The 22,684-nt window shown below is 38.7% G+C and overlaps 1 protein-coding gene across 2 annotated transcripts in view; it reads left to right on the top strand.

Moving 5' to 3' along the window:
* The window catches only part of CDH2 (cadherin 2), a 226,047-nt gene that overhangs the window by 192,385 nt on the left and 10,978 nt on the right, over positions 1-22,684 (top strand). For both annotated transcript variants that reach the window (XM_034943719.3, XM_055102638.3), the window contains 2 exons: positions 1,574-1,713; positions 21,115-21,279. In XM_034943719.3, coding sequence (XP_034799610.1) covers positions 1,574-1,713; positions 21,115-21,279 — 305 coding nt within the window. The remainder of the gene's footprint in view (positions 1-1,573; positions 1,714-21,114; positions 21,280-22,684) is intronic.

Genomic DNA, 22,684 nt, shown 5'->3' with positions numbered 1-22,684 from the left:
ATTTATGGCACGTAGTTGATGATTTAGGAAAATAAGTATATTGCTTTCCTTCACCTTCCTTCATATAAAGCACAGTCAGCAACGTGCTCCAGTCATGCGAGGATCAAGGTATTTGTTTCTGAAGGGCTGTGTAGAAGAGTGAGAGATTGTACTTCACATACAGCACGTTTGATAATAGAAATGATTACACAGCTCAATAGATTGTCTGTCTTTAGAGTAAGTGTAGATTAAGGAATTGCTTCTTTTTAAGGTACTTTGCAATCTTTGGTTCAATGGAATGCAAAAAATTAACCACTGGAAAGTACTTTAGAAACCACTTCTAAGCATGCAGGTTAAAAGAATAAATTGCCTGGGCCCTGTGTTTTATTGTGAATAGCAGCAGGACTTAGTTTATTGTGCGATCATGCTATGCACCAATCACTTTCTTGAAAATGTTGGCCATTTCTTTTATGTTTTCTCCATTTACAAGTGTTCTGGTAATTTAGAATTCTGTCCCTTTATTCTAAGCAATTACTATAGAAGTCTAAGCATTTTTTACTTCCTGTGTGGAGACTACTTTGGCTATAATTTGAAACCTGCATGCTACACTAATAATCCACTTGCTAGATTTAGCCCTGGAACAATAGCAAATGAGATCATGTTATCTGGCTTTAAAAGGAGGATATTTACTTTTATGGCCAATAATAAAAATGTGCTCCAATAGGAGTCATTAAATCTTTTGCTTCAGGATGTAAACTGATACCCCCAGATTTTAGATAGAATTTGTTCCTAGATGTGCACCTAGGGATATGTTTCCATTTCAACTGAAATGTGGCATAGATGCCAATGTTATCAAGAAAGACTTAGGCATGATGGATTATGGCAATGAAGAAGTAACTGACATTTTGAAGGAAACTGAATTGGTGCTGATTTTAACATCAACTCACTGGAAAATTTATGGTTCTAGACCTGGCGCAAAGTGTAAAACATGAAAGTCTAATATTATTTCAGTGTTCAAAGGAATCCCCTAGCTTTCTTAGCTGAAACATGCACCGGCCTCTGGGAGTCAAAACCTCAAGATCTGATTCCTGACTTAGTTCCAATTTACTACCCAGGTCATCTGGGCAAGCTTTTTCCTCCTGGATAAGTGTTTTCTTCTGTGAATTTCGGAGTGTAATGATGACTGACCAACCTAAATAACACAGCAAGTAACACCTTACTGCTGTTTTGTGTCTCTAGAATTTACAAGGCCCTATGAAGGGCAACTATCCTCTAGCAAGCCAAAGGGAAGATAGAAAAAGTTACTGTCCCCATATGTGGATGGTAAAACTGAGAACAAGGATGATCCCCTCTCAAGTGAGTTTGCAGAGGGCACCAGGGATGGGAGCCCAGGCCTTCATACTCTAAACCCAGTGCTTTAGCTTGCTTTGTCTTGTCTCTCTTAATGTGAGGCCAGAAATAGATAGTAGAGTGAAAGACGCATTTCAGGCCTTCAGTTCATATAAGTATAAATTATTAGTACTGAATACTGTGACTAAATAGGCCAGGCTTTAAAAATGACAATATTATGTATTTTTACTATTTTTCTACCTAGTCCTTGTGCTGATGTTTGTGGTATGGATGAAACGCCGGGATAAAGAACGCCAGGCCAAACAACTTTTAATTGATCCAGAAGATGATGTAAGAGATAATATTTTAAAATATGACGAAGAAGGTGGAGGAGAAGAAGACCAGGTGAGCAGTGCTTTAAATCTTTAAAAAGAAATTTTATGATCGTATAAATTTAATAGTGGGAAGTGTTAATACATCAGTAAGAAAATGGTATCAGGTTTCCCTCCTGTTATCAGTCATTTGGTGAATTGTTTCCTATGTGTGTTGAATATTTCTCAAATTTTTTTTCAAAGTACCAAATGTCATTGTATTTATTTTGTAAAAAAAAAAAACAACCTTGTTTCAAAGGCTTTAAACCCAATTCTAGTTATATCTGTGTAATGATAAATATACTTTACAGTTTCTCTTCACTGGATATCCAAAATATATTAAAAGCATCTTCTACTTTGGGATCTGGATAATTATATGTATGGTAGAAAAACCACTAAGACTATTTATTCCCCAAGTATTTACCAAGGAAATCCAATATTTCAGGCACTATTTTAATCCCTGAAGATACCTCCATGGGCAGAGTTAACAAATATCTATCCTTAAGAGTCTTACATTCTTGTGAAATATTTGAAGTTAGAGTTAACATCTAGTTCATCTTTGTATTTATAGTGTCTGTCATAGTTCCTGGCTCGAAGTGGTTATTCAATAGATGTCAGAACCCCCTTCTGGCCATTAACTAATGTGAACCTATATCACTATGTGCATATGGGATTGCATACCTCTTCAAGGATGAGAATGACCATAAATGGAAAACAAAAACCTCCATCTGCTCTGAAGCAACATTTTCAATGTTATCATAGCAAACATCTGTAAGCTCTATACTACATGTCAGGCATTCTGTTAAGTACATTAGGTGCTGCTCTCTCTTAAATCCTTGAAACTTGTGATACTAGCACTGTGAACATCTCCACTTTTGTGGTATAAAACCAAGTTAAGGACGGTTAGATTCTACAAAATCATGCACTTAGGAAGTAATAGATGCAGAGTTTGCATTCAGGTTTCTCTGAATTCACAGCCTAAACTATTCTGATACAGTTTCTCTTGAAATTATATGGGCGATATTAATGTAATCCATGAGAAATCACTATGACAGGTAATTCTTAGATACATTTGATAGTCATCTGATTTCTACTGGCTAATGCAAATGTCGGGGATAACAGTCTGAAAGAGAACCCAGGATTCTTTGGTTTTGCATCAGTATCAGTAAGTTAAAATGTACTCTCTTAAGTATATATGCAGATATTATTGATAAGGCTGCTAATTGAATAAAAGCAAATTTTCATGAACATATTTTTCCCTTGCTTCACTCCTTTGAGGAAATGATATATCACTTTTCATTTTACAAAGCACATTTACATCCATTATTGTATAATCTTTGTGGCAGCCCCTTAGAGTTTTCCATTTTACATTTGAAAAAAGTTGCATGATTTACTTTCAGAGTTTGTAACCCACAGAGCCAGGACTCAAGGCCTCATGTTCTGATTCCAGGTTCCATGCTTGGTTTACAATACCCCAGCTCTCTCATTTAGAAGAGATGCATATTTAAAGTACGTTGAAAACTTGACTCATGTGTAAAGCTGTTTTGAATACTGCCTAATTAAAGTGGCTCTATAAATATACCTTAGGGTGTTTTGCTTATAAATGTCTCTGAATATTAAAATTCATGTTTGGCTTAATTCTTTAATTAATCTATCCTTTCACTTTCCTAGGCTATTTTCAAGATCAACAAACATATTGATCACATTCTCTCATAAATCGTCTACTTCCAGTATTTTATTTTTTGTGTAATTTTGCATACTTTACAAAGGCATAAACCTAAAACCCAGCTCAATTAGGCTTCAGTAAAAGTAGTAATAACTGTAAGACCACCGGTAGTAACTGGATGCTGCCCAAAATTGGAGGCTCAGAGGCAAGAACCAAGAAAATTCTCGTATAGGGACTGGACCGTGGGGTATTTAATGTCACCTAATCTGAATCTTCCTCTCCTTTCCCCACCAGTCCAATAAATTGTTTAATATGGCCGTATTGTTATAGTTATATTAGGAAAGACTTATTTTATTTGTTGACTTTATCCACTTAGATTGATGCTTGAGATTAAGTGGTAAAACTCATCTATTGTAAGATTTGTTAAAATAATTATCATAAATCTACAACTTCCTCTTTACCTAATCTCTGAAGCTTGTTGGCTTTTGGGGTTTTTTTTTTTTTTTTTGACCCCAGCCAAACTCTTGGACATAAATGTGTTGCTTCATATCTACTTCCCCACAAGTCCAAAGATTTTTCTGGAATTCTATCTGTATCGTACTCTGGGGCTAATTTTTTTAATTTGGTACCAATCTTCCTGTGGTGTCTTTTTGTAGCCTCTGGGTTCTTTGATAGCATATTAGTCTAGACCAAGAGCTTCCGTGATTTCTCCATGCAGTTCTCATTCTAGACAGTTGTGACAAAATTATATAATGGGGTTTTTATGCATCTAATTTTTAACCTCATAACAGAATAAAATATGTGATGTAGGAGTGCCACACCAAGGCTCTTTCTCCTCTATCTCTAAACTGGTTCATGAAATCCATTCACTTATCCTCATTTCCAAGGCCTCTACCTTCACTTACCTCCATCCTACAACAGATTCCTAAACGGTGTCTTGTCTGTGCTTTAACATCCCAATCTACCTTTTGGAACTTCTTCCTTAGCATGACAGCTCTTCAGCGCTGCACCCAACCTTTGGTTTACCCCCTCATACACTAGGTAAAGGCCCATGAGAAAGCGTCAGTGGTGGGTGCAGACTCCCTGAGGATGTGAATTCATCCAGCCTGTTGACTCACGGTGACTTAAGTTTCCTTCAAAGTTTGGGTGATTTATCCTTATGTTTTTTAAAGACAGAGTTCTATCTTCCTCCTCTCACTCTTCCTTCAGGGATAAAAGCAGCTGTGGATCTTCTCCTAGAAAGGGCTTGTCTGATTCTATATTTTCATTCAGTTAGGCTTTATTTTGTTCTCTGCTATCTTATGGTTTCAAAAAGCTTTGATTGGGAACTTAGCTGGTTTGTTCTTGGCATTAGAGTTTGAATAATGGTCTCATGACTTTATCCCAACCAGAAGCAGATGCTTTCTGTAGGGTTAAGAGTGTAACTACAACTCACACCAACAAAGAACATTTCCAGCACCCTAGAAGCTTCCCTTATACCCACAAACAGGTGGTTTGCCCTCTGTCCAAAGTAACCACTCTTTTTTATTTCTGTCACCATAGATTAGCATCCCCTGTTTTTGACTTTTATGTAAATGGATATCAAACAGTCGGCACTCTGTGCATCTGGCTTCTATTACTCAACATTGTACCTGTGAGATTCATGTGTAGAAGTCGTTCATTTTTGTCACTGCTGAATAGTATTCTGTTGGAAGAATTAACTACATTTTATGTATCCATCCTACTTCACTTGGGCACTTGAGGTTTTCCAGTTGGGTTATTATGAATAAAACTGTTATGAACATTTGTGTGCATATGTTCTAGTGCATTTTCTGGTGTGTGCACAGGAGTTGAATGTCTGAGCCACGGAGTGTGCATATTTGCAGCTCAACTACAGTCCTGTACGTTTTCCAAAGTGATCATACAATTGACACCTCCCTTCCCACTGTGGTACATGAAAGTCCCAATTGCTCCACATCCTCTTCCTCAGTTAGCACTTGGATTTTTTTCAGTCTTTTAAAATTTAGGCCATATTGATGATGTATGTCTCATTATTTAATTGGGATATTCCTGCCTACGGTTTTACCCTTTTGATATGTTATTTCATGACGTTTGTTTAGCCTGTTTGTCTACTTTTCTATTGGGTTGCCTGTCTTTTTCTTACTGACTTGTAGGAGGTCCTTATAGATGATAGATATGTGTTCCTTGTTAGATAAATATATTGTAAATATATTCTCTCATTCTATAGCTCTTTTATTCTCTTAATGGGTCTTTAGGCGAACAGAAGTTTTTTTATTATTTTTTATGTTGTCCAGTTTATCATTTTTTTTCCATTATGGTTAGTGCTCATGTTTCTATTTAAAAACTTTGAGTGGGGCACAGTGGTTCATACCTATAATCCCAGGACTTTGGGAGGCTAAAGCAGGAGGATTACTTAAGCCTAGGAGTTCAAGACCAGCCTGGGCAACATAGTAAGACCACATCTCTTAAAAAAAAATTTGTTAATTAACCAGGCATGGTAGCTCATACCTGTAGTCCCAGCTACTTGGGAGGCTGAGGTAGGAGGACTGCTTGAGCCTGGGAGGTCGAGGCTGCAGTGATCTGTGATTACGTCACTGCACTCCAGAGCCTGGGCCACAGAGACCCTGACTCAGAAAAACAATAATAATGAGAAAATAAAATGTCTACCCCAAGGTAATGAATCCCCCCCAACTACATATATTATTTTCTTGAAGCTATATTGTTTTACCTATCATATTAAGTCCATAATTTATCTGTAATTGATTTTTCATTTGGTTAAGACATGGGTCAGGACTTCTTCATGTTCTTTATGAATATCCAGCACCCGTTGGTAAAAAGATGATGTTTACCACTGCATTGCGGTGCTACATTGCCATAAAGCAGGTGATATGTGTGTGCGGCTTTGTGGGTTAGCTTCCTGCTGTTCTATGCAATACTACCTGTTCTGTCTGTTCTTGAGTCAGTCCCATGTTGTTTTGATTCCTGTAGCTTTCGAAGTGTCTTGAAACCAATAGGGTAAGTTTTCTGACTATATTCTGCAAAGTTTGTTTGTTTTTAGATTTTTGGTGGATTCTGTTTTACTTTTTCTTTAAGAAAAATAAACCATTTATCTTATTTTTTAAGTGTACTTACTACAAGTACTCCACTTTCTAAATAGATGTTCTTACTTTAAATCTTAAAATCATGGTCAGTTCCTGAGAAGTTCAGCGGTATGAAATACACTGGGTTCTATTTTCCGTAATTTACATGTGGCTGCCTGTTAGAAATTCTGTTTCTTTGTAGTGTGAAGTAAGAATTTTTGGCAATGGAATCTAATTCATAATTTTTATTATTTTTTTGAAGATACTCTCTTTCTACAATAATAGGCCTTGGAAATGGGACTGGTGCCATGCTGTGTTCTGGACAAGTTTTCATCGATCTTTATTATCCATTGCTGTTTTTTTATGGAGCCTGTGTGTACCTTCAGGTGTGAATGGCTGGTGATGACGAGCTGCTGGTCTGATCTGCTTCATGTCTTAGCTGGACAGTCTTAAAGAATAATTTTTGCTGTTTCTGAATAGTATTCCATTGTAAACTGAACCACATGTTGTTTATTGAGCTTTAAAAGTTGTGTAGATCTCAGAGATCAGTTTAAGTATTTGCTGGATGCCAGGTAATGACTGTGTTTACAGCAAGGCAGGTCTGTACAGCAGTCTCCAGAAAATTAGCCTGAAACTGGCTCAGCTAAGATTCCTGTTCTTCCTGCCAAGACAAAGTATCCAGACCAGCAGCTAACTGATTACAAAGAAAACAAAGCAAAATAGTCTTTTACAAGGGTAGTTCTTATCTTACCTGTCTTTGATTGGAGTCTCTGTCTGTATAAGTTCTATGTCAAGGTAAAGGTTGCTAATTTCTTTAACAAAATAACTAAGAGGGGCCTAAGGGGGTAAAATGGGAAAAAAAAAAAAAAAACAACTACTCCGATATCTTTTTTCTTACCTTGTGTATAACAGAGATTTATTAGAGTTTGTGGATCTTCTGCTGTGGCTTAGATTGTCAGGAGGCTAGGTTGGGCCCATATTTGAAACTAGCATTAGATGTGTTCTGTTGAGAGTGTTATCTCCACACAGGGCTGTTAGCAGTTGAACAGACACTTTTAGTATCATATCTAGTCTCTTTTCAGAGAGTGAAGTTCTTTCTTTATCTGTTTCACTGCTATAGTCAGCAGGGCTTTTTTTGCTGGTTAGTAAGGCATGCTTAATTACCCTCATTAGTAAATGTCCTTCAGTGCCCTTTTGGCCAATGGGGTTGGTTGCAGATACGGTATCGCTTTCAATGATCTTCGTATCAAGTTCTTTCCATATCAGCGTCACTAATAAAATCAGGGTGAATGTACAATATAGCCGATATCTCACTTTCCCTGGGACCATCCCCTTTCAGCCCCAGGATAGGAAAGAGAAACTGTTAGCCTTCTGCTTTTTAAGGCTTAGACTTAATTACAAACATTTATCAAGTGTGTATAAATGGTGCTCAGTCACTGGTGCTCACTTCAAACCTCTCCCTACATCACCTAACACAATGCAGTTTCATTCTCTATACTAATAGCAAAAGCTGTTATTTGGTGTACCCTGTGTTAGGCACTGTACTAAGTACATTATTTCGTTATTGAAATATACATTAGTTCATTTGTCCTTCACAATAGTCCAGTAAAATAGGCGTATATTGTTAGAAAGTAGCAAAGTGAAGATTAAATCTTTGTCTGCCTCAGTGCAAAGAAAATGGTGTCTATCATATCTTATACCATCCTTGACAAAGCTCATGTTCAACCAGGCAACTAAAATACTGCCTTTTGGAATGCCATGCGAATTTGTCAGAAGGCTCTCCCATCCTTGAAGCAGAACTGGAACATCCAGCAGCTTCCTGTGCTTTCAGAATTTGACTTGAAACATTAACCATTCCCAAGGCCTTGGGCTGCTGTGGGAACTCATAATCTATGAAAAGAGGTACTGCTATTCATCTTGGCTGGGGTCACAAATGATAATTGATAGAAACTGGAACCCTTCAGACCATGAGTTCTGGTTCAAGGAGCAATGCCAGCCTCAAGGTGATAAAGGCAGGAGGCAGAGAAACTCTAGGCAGACAGGGACGGGTCCTTGTCAAAGCCCCACCTTAAAGCTGAAACGCCTGGAACCTATGGCCCAAAGTGAGTACTTCTGTCCCTGTTTGCCTGCTCTCTCATGATTGGTTCCTTCTGAATAATGTCTTTTTACCAATCAAATGTTACCTTTTCCAAAACTACCTATTGCCTGCCCTGCCCCCATTCTGTCCCTATAAGGACCCCAGACTCAGCCGGTAGAAGAGAGAAGCAGCTGGATGTCAGAGAGAGGCATTTGATTGCAGAGGAGAGGGGCAGAGAGGTGACTTGACTTCAGGGGAGAGCGACCTGCCCTTCCCATCCCCTTTCCAGCTCCCCTCTCTGCTGAGAGCTGCTTTCATCGCTCAATAAAATTCTCCACATTCACCATCCTTCAGTTTGTCCACATGACCTCATTCTTCTTGGGTACCAGACAAGAATTCAAGACCCACCAAGTGTGGGTACCCAAAAGGCTGTCACACGGACCTCTTGCCCACACTGGCAGGGGGCAGCCACCCCACGCAACAAGGCAAATGGCCCACTGAGCTGATAACACACTGCTGTCTGCGGACAGCAGAGCTACGAGAGCGTTGTAACACGCCCTCTGGGGCCTTGGGGTGGCAGGCACCCCACCTAGACGCCACCACAGGGCCTGCACGGAGCTTGCTTCTGCCAGTGCCAAAGTGGCCGGCTGGTTCCCGTGCTCACTCACCTGTGTGCTCCCTCCCACAAGGAATTGGCTCAGCAGGCTGAGTAAATGGGGCACCCCTGTCACCAGTCCCACAAAGAGGTCAAGAAAATGTCCTGCATCAAAGGGATGAGGACTTCTCTGTCAGGCAGAGTTAACTTGTGAGAGACTGAAGCTGATGCTGGGCAAAGGAGGTTGTGACAGTAAGGCTACGTGGCTGTGGAAAGATTCCACATCAGTTTTCTCTTGATCACTCTTGGGTTCTTGGCCGTTGTGATCCACCATGTCTCAGATCTTTCTTCTCATACTCAAGTCTGTTGCTGACTAGAGCATGACAATTGGCTCCGTTTTCTTCTCAGTCTCTCCAGGTAAGGCCCAGCACCCCTTAGGCTCAGAGAACACTATATAGGTTTCCCATTCCAGGACTGAGAACACTCTGCCTGAATTCTGAAATGTGTTTTTTTAAGTTTTAAAGACTGACTGGCACCTGGTTCATTGGGGTGTTTTTTTTGTTTGTTTTTTGTTTTTTGTTTGATCTGAGATGGTTCTGAAATCACAAAGAAAGTAGTTCAGTCTGTTCAGGCTGCTATAACAAAATTCCATAAACTGTGTAGCTTATAAACAAGACAAATTTATTTCTTACAGTTCTAGATCCTGGGAAGTCCAAGATCAAGGCACCAGCAGATCAGTGTCTGGTGAGAGCTTACTCTGTGCTTCATATAAGGCGCCTTTCTTGCTGTGTCCTCATACAGTGAAAGGAGCAAACAACCTCCCTTGGTATTCTTTATAACGGCACTAATCCCACTCATGAAGTGTCCACCCTCATGACCTAATCACTTCGTAAAGGCCCCACTTCTTAATACTATTGTATTGGGAATTCAGGTTCAGCATGTGAATTTAGTGGGGGACACAGACATTCAGAGCGTAGCAATACCTCATACCAACCCCTGTGTTTTGGGGGACACGTCTGGAAGATGGATTCTGTGTCACTTTAAAGTAGCATTTTATAAACTGAGAATCTGTTCACACATAGTCCATGACTATGTTTTCTTGAGCTTGCAGAATTAAGAATGGAAAATATTCACATAAAATTCTTGTTTCCTAATCCTTTCAAAAAGCGGAAAGATCTGGAAACATGGCCTGCATTCTGATATGACAATTGTTGGGAACTAAACAGAGATTTTCCCTCTTTAAGCAGGACAAGCATGTTCCAGTATTTTTTTTCTTTGTACCAGACCAGCTTTATTGATATATGTTATCAGCCCATTCTTCATAGATACTTATTTTGCAGACCCTGATTGAATTATACAATAATAAGTAAGTCTTAGATTAACAAAAACAGGTTTATACAAAGAGGAGGTGATTTTCTAAGACAGTTTTATATTGCTTAAATAAGAGAGAAAAAAAGAGAGAGAGAAGTAGCCACACAAATATGTTTAGCCAAAGGTATTAGTTAAAATAGGCTAGCTGCTGTAACAGACTCTAAAATTTCAGTGACCTAAGTCTAGTTGAAAATGCATTTATTGGTTTCTTAACATTAACTGGGTTTCAGGTCATGGGCATTTGGGATGGAGAAAGGAGGTCTGCTTCTCTCCACACAGTCATTCAGGGACCTAAGTGCCAAAGACTCTCCCATCTTTCACATGTGACTTCTAGGATCACCCTACCCTTAAATCCATGCAGTCACTACATGACAACAGGGCATGGAGGATGATTTTTGGGAGATTTTTATGGGCCAGGCCTAGAAGTGGCACACATCCCTTCCACTCCTAATTCCCTGGGAAATAACCTTCAGTGTGTCTAGAAAGAAAAATAAATGGTTTAAGTGATCAGCTGGAAGTCTTAACAAACCCAGGTTAGGTACGTGAATTTAGAGAATGTTTTTGGAGATTGTATGAGAACCCTTTTTACCTCACCCACAATGGGTTGCACTGTTCTGACCAATCCAGGTATGTCATAGGGAAGTAGGTCCCTTGGCACAGAGGAGATACGGTAGGCACAGCTCATGAAATACAACACTGTATAGGCATGAGAAACGGAATGTAAGGTTCACCAAAAACAAGGGAAAGCAGCTTTCCTTTATCTGAAGAAAGCTTCTAGTACTTTCTGTGATACTAAAGTCTTCTAGATCAGGATCCAGCACTGGCACATGTAAGAAATCACATACAATTTCATGATAAAGGGAATTATAATAGAAGTGCCTCTTAGTGGCCTAGGTTTTCAGAACCCAGAAGACCTAGATATAATTACCATATGAGTGTCCACTGACTTTTTTTCAATGAAGTTGATTTTTTTATGTGAGTTGTGGAAATTAGTTTCAATATTGATGTAGATGAGATCCCTAGAGTCTTGGTGACACAGAAAGCACATTCTGCCAAGTCCAAGTGCCTGAGATGGGGTAAGAACCCACAGTTCCTATGACCTGGGGTTTGGCTTTTAGGATTGCGAACTTCAAGGGTTGACAATTCAGTTTCTTCTCTCATTACCCCTCCACTTTGCATTTTGAACTGCCTATACTTGCACACCTGTACCACACTCTCACACTTCTTTAACGTAGTCCATTTCTTCACCTAATTCTGTTTAGTCATCAAGATTCATCTCAAGACATCTTGTCTTAGAGTCCCAGGCTGAATCAAGTTTCTCTGCTCTGTGCCCCCACAGCATTCCCTGTCTACCTCTATTTTGAGCTTTTATGTCCACTCTTGGTCCTGACCTTAAGCTCTGTAAGGCAAGGACTTGTCATACTTATTTTTTATTTCAGTATCTAGGACAGTTGGCACCTGGCAACACTCATAGAATGTTAGTTGAACTGCTGTGGGCCCTCTTCCTGAATTTCTAACTTAGTTTGCAACTCTATCTGTGGCTTAATTGAACCAGTATACTCCCGATAACTTCACTGTCATCCTTAGAGATCTCTGATGTCTTCAGGAAATGATGATAGCATTCATAAATGCTAGCATTGTTGCATATTTGTTCTGTGTCAGGCACTGTGCTACTCTCTTAGTTTGCATGTCCTTTATAATGTTCCTGATGACTCCATGAAATGGACACTGCTGTTAGTCCGGTTTTCAAACCTAGGTCTGTGTGACTCGAGAGTTCAAGCTCTCATGCACTGTGATAGAGGTCATATGATAGATATTTTATTTAGTCTCAATGGTCTGTAGCAGGCAGGAGGTGTTACTGGCTTGGACCAGTATGGCTAGGCTCATAGCCACAGCTTATTAGATGACCACTGGTAATATGACTTTAGAAGACATAAGGGTAATCAATTGATTAAGCTTGCAGAATTGGACCCATTTTGACATTAACAAAGTTAAAATCTGGAGAAGCAATCTAAGCAGCCAAGTTATTTAAAAAAAATCTGAGTATACAGTCTGGAGCTAAATCTAAAGTCCAGGCAAGATGCCTAGACAGAAGGATGGGGGCACAGGTACAAGAAAGCCACTTGAGAACAAACCCGCCACTTTTCTGCGTCAAGAAATCTCTTCTTGAGCCAGGGGATCTCTGTGGACTTCTGCCAGTCTCGGGAACCAGACCTAATGTGGGCAATCAAGCCCAACTATCGGACTTTAAGTGTTAGAGAATGAAGCTGTATAATCTGACTATGGTATATTTGATTGCTTGAAATAATCGCTTTATAAATTTATTCTGCCTTGTAAGCAAACTTAACAGATGGCTGAATCTGGACATAACTGTGGAGACCACTTTCAACACTTTTGTTGTTGGCTAAAGCATGCTTTGTTAATGATGTTCCCAAGCTATTCATTCATTTTTACCAACCTGCAAACACTGTTATATATTAGTTACTGAAAGATTCTGATTTCACAAAAGGAAAGTTTCACTAGGGATTGGGTTAGCACATTGTCATTCCCTTTTTGCATGCTATTCTCAAAACACTCGTGGCCAGGGTACACATTAGTGGGCTGTAAAAGCATGTGTTCTGAACTGGTCAGTGCCCATCCCCTCCCAGTTATTAAATACTTTCACTGTGCATGTGATTTGCATATGACTTTTCCTTCATCATTCCTGTCACTTCATGCAAGTGACACAGTATTTTAGATAAGTCATTTTAATATTTATTCTTCCTGGCTGATTACAAATTTTCTATATTTTGTTTTAGGGAAATGGAAAGTTACTGATATTCTACTAATAACAATGATAAAGATTTGAATACCAAGTATGTATTAGTACTATGCAAAAAAAAAAAAAAAAGAAGTAACATGCAAAAATGCTATAGGCCAGTATTCTAGCAGCTACCAAATCCACCAGCTACCTATTTTTTTTTTTTTTTTGAGATGGAGTCTCGCTCTGTTGCCCAGGCTGGAGTGCAGTGGTGTGATCTTGGCTCACTGCAACCTCTGCCTCCCAGGTTCAAGCAATTCTCCTGCCTCAGCCTCTTGAGTAGCTGGGATTACAGGTGTGTGCCATGACACCCAGCTAATTTTTGTATTTTTAGTAGAGACGGGGTTCACCATGTTGGTCAGGCTGGTCTGGAACTCCTGACCTCGTGATCCATCCTCCTCGGCCTCCCAAAGTACTGGCATTACAGGCATAAGCCACCGCGCCCAGCCTACACATAGACTTCTGCCTCAGCCTCTCACCTATTTTTATGAATAAAGTTTACTGGAGCATGGCCATGCACCATGCCCATTGATGCCCATTTTTTATGTATTATCTATGACTACTTTTATGCTGTAGCAACCGCAGAGTTGAAACATCGTGACATGGACTATCTGGCCCCAAAATCCAAACATATTAATATTTACTATCTAGACCCTACAGGAAAAGATTGTTGAACATTGTTATAGACGGATTTAATCAATGGAATTCTCATTGGCTTTTTTGTCTAAAAGTTGAATACTATTAAGGTTAGCATGGGAAGTTTATGTAATCTGCTCAAGGTCACACAGTTAAAATATGATGGAGCCAGGATTTGAATCAAGGATTTTAAAAAATCAAATACTTGGCTCCCTTTGCAGTATTTACTTTATGTGTACATTTATCCTAAAACAAATAATATTCTTTAGGACATTTCAAAATGATGTGTCATAAACTAGGGAAGGATTTTGATGCTCTGCCACCATATTCTCAACCAAATTACCTATTTTTATGTTTTCTCTGAGATGAATTAATAGGTCATGCTGAGATAGAGTGGCTTTGATCTTTATCCAAGTGGTCACATTTTTTGTTTTTTGCAAGAAGAAATTGGAACTCGAGGTGAAAACATGGAACCCAACATGCATTTAGATGGCTATACTTTTGTCTTCCAAGACAGACAGTGGCTTGGAAGGGTTAAGAAATGTGTTTCTCTTTATAGGAATGTAACTGGATTGCATCAAAACAACGGGAAATTATTTCATATTTCAAGTGCTCCATCTTTCTGAAGCCCTGTTCCTCTGCATATCTGCATCCTCCCTTCTTCCAACAGTACTTCCTTCATAGCTTCTGATACCTTCACTTTCTGTATTTTTTGTAACTTTAAATATTATATTTTCATTATTTTAATTTTTTTATTATTATTTTGTTGAGACGGAATTTCACTGTTGTCGCCCAGGCTGGAGTGCAATGGCACGATCTTGGCTCACTGCAACCTCTGCCTCCCAGGTTCTAGCGATTCTCCTGCCTCAGCCTCCTGAGTAGCTGGGACTACAGGCACCTAATTTTTGTATTTTTAGTAGAGACAGGGTTGCACCATATTGGCCAGCTGGTCTCCAACTCCTGACCTCAAGTGATCCACCCGCCTCGGCCTCCCAAAGAGCTGGGATTACAGGCGTGAGCCGCCGCACCCGGCCAAGCTGAGCCGCCGTACCTGGCCAAACTTTCATTATTTTAAAATATGTCCTTTTAAAAGACATTTGAGTAAAGGCTCAGTGTTGTTAGTAACCAAGTCTGTTTCCCAAGAGAGACTCCTCTTATGAAAGAATTTGTGGAATCAAGTCTAATTGAAGTGTGTATATGCCACATTTTCCTAAAAGAATAAGCCATAATTTTGTAACGGGAAATAAGTTGTGATAGGATTTCAACAGCCACAGTTTCTAAAATAGAAGTGTAATTTTACATCAAAGAGTGAACCTATAGCTCATTCATAATTCTGAAAACAGGTAGCATGTTAAAGGAAACTGACATGTCAGCATTAACTAAGCCCCAGGGGCAGAAACAATGACTGTTCCCTTTTAGTGGGGACTCAGTCCTCTCCCTTGTGGGAAGTAGAAAACTGGCTACCAGTAAGATTAAAATGTATATGAAGAGAGAGAACAGAGATCCTTCATCTGTATACCGAAAGTCCCCAAGTTATTTTATTTGTATTAGGTTTATGGTTCAATCCAGAAAAAGCTTTTAGCAAATTTTTTGTTGGTGGGGGGGCTTTGATAATCCATGGAATCTACTTAGTTTTCCACATCGTTTCACCTGTGAAGATAGTTACCGTCATAACGATATTTCACTGGGGAAGAAAATCAGGTCGTAATGTAATTTACATAAAGCTTGCACGGGTATATTTGACTGACTTGTCAGCAGTTGTTTGGTAATATGTTGACACCTTATCACTATTTTATTCAATTATTTTAATGCCGGGAGCTATAGAGGGTGAGATCATAGTGTTCTTCTCTCCCACCTTCCATTTCTTTTTGTGCCTGAAGTTTCTTGCCTGTGCCACAGTCAGCTTTTTTCCAGATATTTTTTTTCCTTCAGAATTTTGTCCATTTACTTCCATGTGAGTATTTTAATTTCTCTCAGTCACTCAGTCTCGAAACATTTTTAATGTTTACCTTATCTATATGGGGATTTTAAAGTCATTTGCCTTTGCAGCTATAAAAGGAAAATGTTCCACTTGAACCAGCCCATGCCTAAGAGATAGCAAAACTGTTGTGTTTCATCACTGGTTCTAACCAGTGGAGGCTGATAAAGGCCCGTGAACTTTGAGTGTCCACCCCTCTCCTCCATGTGTCAGACTCTTATTTGACCTAAGTGAGGATTCCTTCCTGCCTAAACAACAGTTAGTCTTATTTTAACCAACTGTGCACAGACCGAAGAACTCATTTGTTCTATGCAGAGTGCTAGTGCCCAGTGACTGATTAGTGGAACCATCTTAAACTCCCCCCTCCAGCACTTCAAACCCCAGATGTTTTCCCCCTCAGTAAACTCTTCCGTGCATTTCTTCACTGGCAAGTGACAAAAAGATGCAGCTTTTTGGTTATTTTGCTTGCCCTGGTGGGCTCTGTGTTATCTTTTGACGTGCTTAAGTGAGTCTGTGACCTTGGTCAAATCATTAACCTCCCTGAGCTGTGGTAATCAATAGAGTGGGAACAATAACACCCACTTAGAAGGGTTTTTGTTTGTATTAATGCAATACCACATGAGAAAGCACCTAATGTAATTCTTGACAGATGAAGAGCACCAGATAAAGGTTGCTTGCTTGCTTTCTTGCTCTCAGACCTGAAAATGGCATCTGGCACCCAGTAGGCATTCCATAAATACCGGTGGAATGGTAAATGAGTGAGTGTTTGCATTACTCCCTGAAATGGGTTGACTATACAATTCTGTAGATTCTACATGCAATGTAGTTTTTGGAAATATTTGCCTGGGATTCCAGAATTTCAATTTATACTCATGCAACATTTTATTTTATTGTAGCATAACCAAATGCTCTGAGTTAAACTCGCTGTATCATTTTCCAAACTAATTATAAATCATTGCAAGTCATGCTAACTTCTTACTAACTCCCCCAGAACTATATCGCCCTTAAGACATTTTAAATCATAGACCAAAAAAAATTTTAAGTTACTTGCAGTGTTAATATTCTCAAAACCCAAATTCCATGCCTACTTTTAATGATGATTGCCGATTAACACATATTCCAAACATTAAAATGAAGTAAAAAAGAGATTTTCCTTGGCCTTTGTTTGAAAATTGAATTTCTTGGGGAAGTTAACATTGTAAAGGTTGGCAATCATAAGAGAATTTTCAGACCCACTCTTTGAGTTTTAGGAGCCAAATAAAGATGTCTTTTTGGATTGTTTATAATCTTCAGGAGTAAGGCCATGAACCCAATGACGTTGAGGAGATTTTTGGTCTTTGTAATTCTCTTTATAATTCTCATCCTACATGTTGTCATTTGTGTGTTTATGTACATCATTATGGGATTGTAAAGATGTATAATTAGGGAGCGTTTTTTATCAAAAGGTCTAAAATTAGACTCTCAGGTCGGGACTTTTGCCATACAACACAGATAGACGTCAACAGAAGAGCCCACCCTGTGACCGGAGGATACTTCCGCACGCTGCCTGCCATCATTAGATTTTTATGTCCCATATTTGCAGTAGATAAGGAGAAGCCATCACAGAGACACTCTGAGCCATGTATTTTAACCTTGTGTCTAACTTCCTGTAAACCAGTGATTTTTTTGCCTCTTTTTGGACACCATCACCATGGAGGAATTTAACATGTTTCCATCATTATGGGGTGATTCACCATGGCAATGATTCTCAGCAATGGGACCAGGAGGTCTTTCTCTCCCGTCTCATCATAAATTATTACTATAGTGTATAATGTGATCCAAGTCACATTTCTTGAATTAGCTGCTCCTTTGATATCTGGCATAAGTATCATCACTGAGATTATGTTCAACACTTTTTTTTTAGTGGGAACTTTCTATAAGCCTGAAACATTGATGGTCCAAAGGTCTAAGCAAGACCACCGAAGTTTTAAGACTCTTCCTGCTGTCTGGTTCTTAAGATAGTAGGAAAAAGCTATCAAAAGAAAGATAAAGAACTGTAAATTATTTTCTATTATGTAAGTATGTTACATACACATTCATCTAAGAAGCAGGTTAGGAGGCTATCCTTTCCTTATCCAGAGGGGACAACTGCTCTCAGCTGTAGCAAATTGTTGTCAGAATGTAAGATCTCTTTTGCCAGATCTTGTTATTCTCAGGTGAGATACACCTGTGTCTAAATGTTGGTGACCTATTTGAATATATTTAAAAGTCTGCTAGCCAATCAAAATGCAATTTTATTTGCAGCCTCTGGATACAGTTGGAGTTATAGAAGAAGTCAGAGTAGAATGGCTCTTCCCAGATAGGGAGTAGCATGAGCAAAGCCCACATGCCTCTTTTATCTTCAGTTATATGAAAGAAATTCCTCTACATTCTTATATTTGTCACCCTGAGCTATTATGTAATATATCCAGGAGTATCAAAGAATATGTCACCAGGTAAAAGACAGTGCTTAAACATAAGATTCAGTTACCTTTTTGTGTGTAATTTAGACTTCTAATAAAACATTTTTCACCCTTAGGGTAAAAACATTTATTCACTGTCATCAATATACTTGACATCTATTTTCCCCCATTTTACGGACAGCTTTGGTAATTGAATAAGAATGCACACTTATTCATAGTTCACCCCACTCTGTTGTGCTTGGTAGTTATACAATTAAACATGGCCTGGAAAAAACATATTTTTTAGTATGAAAGCATTAAAATTTCTCTGAATAAATCTTTTTTTTTTTTTTTCCTTTTAGACAGAGTCTCTCTGTCGCCCGGGCTGGAGTACAGTGATGCGATCTTGGCTCACTGCAACTTTCACCTCCCGGGTTCAAGCGATTCTCCTGCCTCAGCCTCCCAAATATCTGGGACTACAGGCACCCACCACCACATCTGGCTGATGTTTGTATTTTTTAGTAGAGATGAGGTTTCACCATATTGGCCAGGCTGGTCTTGAACTCCTGACCTTATGATCTACCCGCCTTGGCCTCCCAAAGTGCAGGGGAATAAATCCCTCTTTTTGTCGTGTATAGCATTTTAACATTTCAAGGGCTTTCACATCTGTTACATCATTGAGGGCCTTTTCTGAGATATTCCGTAAATAACAACTCAAATTCTATAAAATTGAAAATGGAGCACATTTGTGCAAGATCAAGGTGTTTTTTTCTCAAGTTTTGTATGGATGATTTGAAATACTCCATCTTGACAAGAGAAAGCAGCATTCTGATGCCTTTGCTCCTGCTGTGGACTCTCCCAAAATGGCGCTTTGTCGCCAGCCCATAGATGGTTCAGAGCTAAAGCTGATTTCCCCCTGAACATTTTATAGTTTGTGATACACCAAATGTACATCCCACTCTGGCGGGTTCAAAGTCTCTATACCTACCTCGCTTTCTGCATCACATTGCACACACCTAAGAGGAGGAGCTTTTCCATCAGCGTATGTGAGTGCCTTCACCTGCCAGCTGAAGTTCTTGATAAGGAAATATTCAGGGACAGTGTTGCCAGGATCACAGTATCTCAATTAGCATAAATTTTAAATCAGGTGCTATGAAGTCAGACACTTATGGTTTTGATTCTCATTTTAGTCATATACTAGCTGTGTGACCTTGGGCAAGTTACTCAACCTGTTTCTCCACCTAAAGAGATGATGATAAAACATTTTTCATGGGTTTCTTAGGCACCATTAATAGTGAGAAAACACTTATCAAGAGTCTGGTATAGTGCCTGACCCACAGTGAGTATGAAGTTACTGACCTTTTCCTTCCCTTTGTCTCCTTGTTATTTTAAGCATTCCTCACATTCCTGTCCCTCCAAGCTCGTTTATCTAGTTCCTTACCTTTAAATCCAACCTTGTAACTCAGTCTTGATTTACTCATAGATGATTGTGAAGAGATCCAGGCTTTGGAATCTAATACACTTGGAGTCAGAATCCTTTTCTTAATAGATCTGGGACCATATGCGACTTACTTGGGTTATTTGAAACTCAGTTTTCTCATCTCTTAAGTGGGGATAATAAAACTTAGTATCACATGTACTAAGAGGATCAAATGAGTGAACATATGTAAGACACCTAGACCATTGCCAAAACATGGTAAACGTTCAACAACTGTCGAATAAATCAAAATCACTCTAGAGATAACTGCAAAAGGTTTTAAAAGCTAGTTTCAGACAGAGAGATGAAGCCTGAACTAAGAAAAGCATAACTACATCTATGCTTGCTGCAAATGTCAGTTTTGAATTGAAAGAATGTTGGGTAAGCTGGGGATATGATATTTTGTATCGCCAGAATTCAGAGGTTTGAATACTACCAACTATTTGCCCAAACCTTAAATGTGGATTATTTCCACATTGTAGTCTCTTTCTTTATACATTGCTGTCCAGATGTCTGAGCTAAAAATAGTTCTGAGGGCCCAACCTATGGCCAGAGCATCCTTCTTCACAAGTTGTACTTTGCCTCTCTGAAAGCGGACAGATTGTTTTTCCAGGACATTCCCACAGGGCAGCATTGGAAGAAAATCCACCCTCTCTCTGGTCTACCACCACTAAACCAGAGGTCAGCAAACTTTTCCTCAGTAGGGCCAGATAGTAAATAATTTAGGTTTTGTGGGCCACATATATTCCCTGTAGCACATTTTTCTTTGTCGTTTGTATTTTAAGTAACTTTTTAAAAATGTAGAAGCTAGTCTTAGAGAAAAATAGGCCATAGGTCACACTGGGCCCAGAGATCATAGTTTTCTGACCTCTGCTCTAGAGTTTAGAAGGGAGAGAGAGAAGGAAGAAGGGTGACTTGAAACCTTCATGAACTAATGCCTTCCTTTAGGGAAAAGGAAAAATAACCACCCTCGTTTTAAAAAAATATTAAAGACATGAAGTTAGCACCTTTGCTTGTATGGTACAACTATATTGTCTAGTCGGTTTTTTAGTTGTTTTATAGTGAGACCTCATCACACTGCTGTTTTTCATTGGAAACTGATGAGGAACATTGTAAAGCAGATGGAGCACAGACTGTAGAAATGAAAAGCACAGAAGAAAGAGCTGTGTGAAAGAAATATTTAATCATAACATGAAAAACTCATAGTGGCAACTTTTCCATTATGTTAAATTTTCCTCATTTCTATGTGTTCTGAGTATGTGCTTAAAAAGCAAGGTTGTAATTTTCTATCTTTGTGCCCATCTCCCATCGGTTTTTGATTTTGTCTTTTTGCAGGACTATGACTTGAGCCAGCTACAGCAGCCTGACACTGTGGAGCCTGATGCCATCAAGCCTGTGGGAATCCGACGAATGGATGAAAGACCCATCCACGCCGAGCCCCAGTATCCGGTCCGATCTGCAGCCCCACACCCTGGAGACATTGGGGACTTCATTAATGAGGTACAGAGAGACACTCGTTTTCTCTATAAGAGTTTTCATTTCATGCTAATGGTTAGATCTCTGTAGGCCACAAATTGGAATACATTATATAGCTTGGAATACAGCTATATAGTTCACTAAAACATACTTGTGTTTCTGAAGTTTATCTTTGTGTGAAAGCAAATGTGGCTTCATTAACAAAGAACAAATGTAATTGCTTTGATCAACCAAAAAGAGATCTATCAATTAAGATTCTGCATTTGTAAAATGACATACATCATATATTATCAGAATTAGTCACACTGTCTCTGAGGATTTTTTTTCCTAGATTACAAGTAATAAATAGACTAACAATATTATAGTGCATTCTAATTTCATTTATTAGCATTAATAAATGTAGCAGTAGTTCACTTTAATTTTCCTCACACTGTACCCTTTGAATCCCACAAATCGTGAGAATTCAGTGCCTGCCCAACGACTCCATCAAAAGAGATTAGTTGGAAGAGCTAAATTAAATATTATGTAAGTGATTTAAGTACTTGTCTAGTTGAGGAGTTTTAAGAGCTTCTGTAAAAGGAAGCTATTTCTCTGTTGCATATAACAGATATGATTTTCACTGTCAAAATTATTATGACATTCTTTATTACTGACCAAGAATTCTGTTACATTTAATATTTAAGTTTTGAAGTTCAATGATTTGTGCTGCTTCTTCTGATCATGTCTGTAGTCTTACTGTAATTCTTTTGAATTTGTATTGTGAATGTAAGAGAACACTACATATTGATGTTGACTGTGAATATATGGCAGAACTCTGTTTTCTGGTCATATCATTGGTGTCTCCAAGATCAGAATAGGTCTCAGTGCATTACAAAGTGGAATGCATCTGTTGGATATGGCCTTCAGTCATAGGCTGATAAGACTCTTGTATCCTGGGCTTCCTCAAAATTCATATAATATTAAACATAATCTACATTAGGTTTTTAGATATACTTATTGCTTGTAGAAAAAGTTTTAAAACAAAATTGGAATAGTTGCCTGTCTCTATAACTATCCATTACTGTCTGTTCCTAAAATATATGCTGCCTTTCTGAACATATGTATTCATTTCTGCTAAATAGGTAATAAGGTTAATTTGTAGTTGACATGATTTAAAAACACATGGAAAGCAAAAACAACAGAATGCCAGTAACTCCCTTTATCCACAGAAATATGTCCTGACTTTGCCAGCTCTTAGTTATATATAGACCCAGTTAGGAGAATTTGCAGAAATTTATACATATATGCCTAGATCTTTTAGAAAAATGTAAGAGTGCCTAATGATTTTATTTCTAATTTCATGTTTGTCATAAGAAATTGTTGAGTTATTCTGATGGTTGTCAATTCAAGATATAGTGAATCTTTTGACTGTAGGTTTAGGAACTGGACT

The sequence above is a fragment of the Pan paniscus genome, chromosome 17 (genome assembly GCF_029289425.2).
Source record: "Pan paniscus chromosome 17, NHGRI_mPanPan1-v2.0_pri, whole genome shotgun sequence".
NCBI classification, from domain to species: domain Eukaryota; kingdom Metazoa; phylum Chordata; class Mammalia; order Primates; family Hominidae; genus Pan; species Pan paniscus.
The sequence above is the reverse complement of the archived record's forward strand: the minus strand, read 5'-3'. Positions and strand labels throughout refer to the sequence as shown.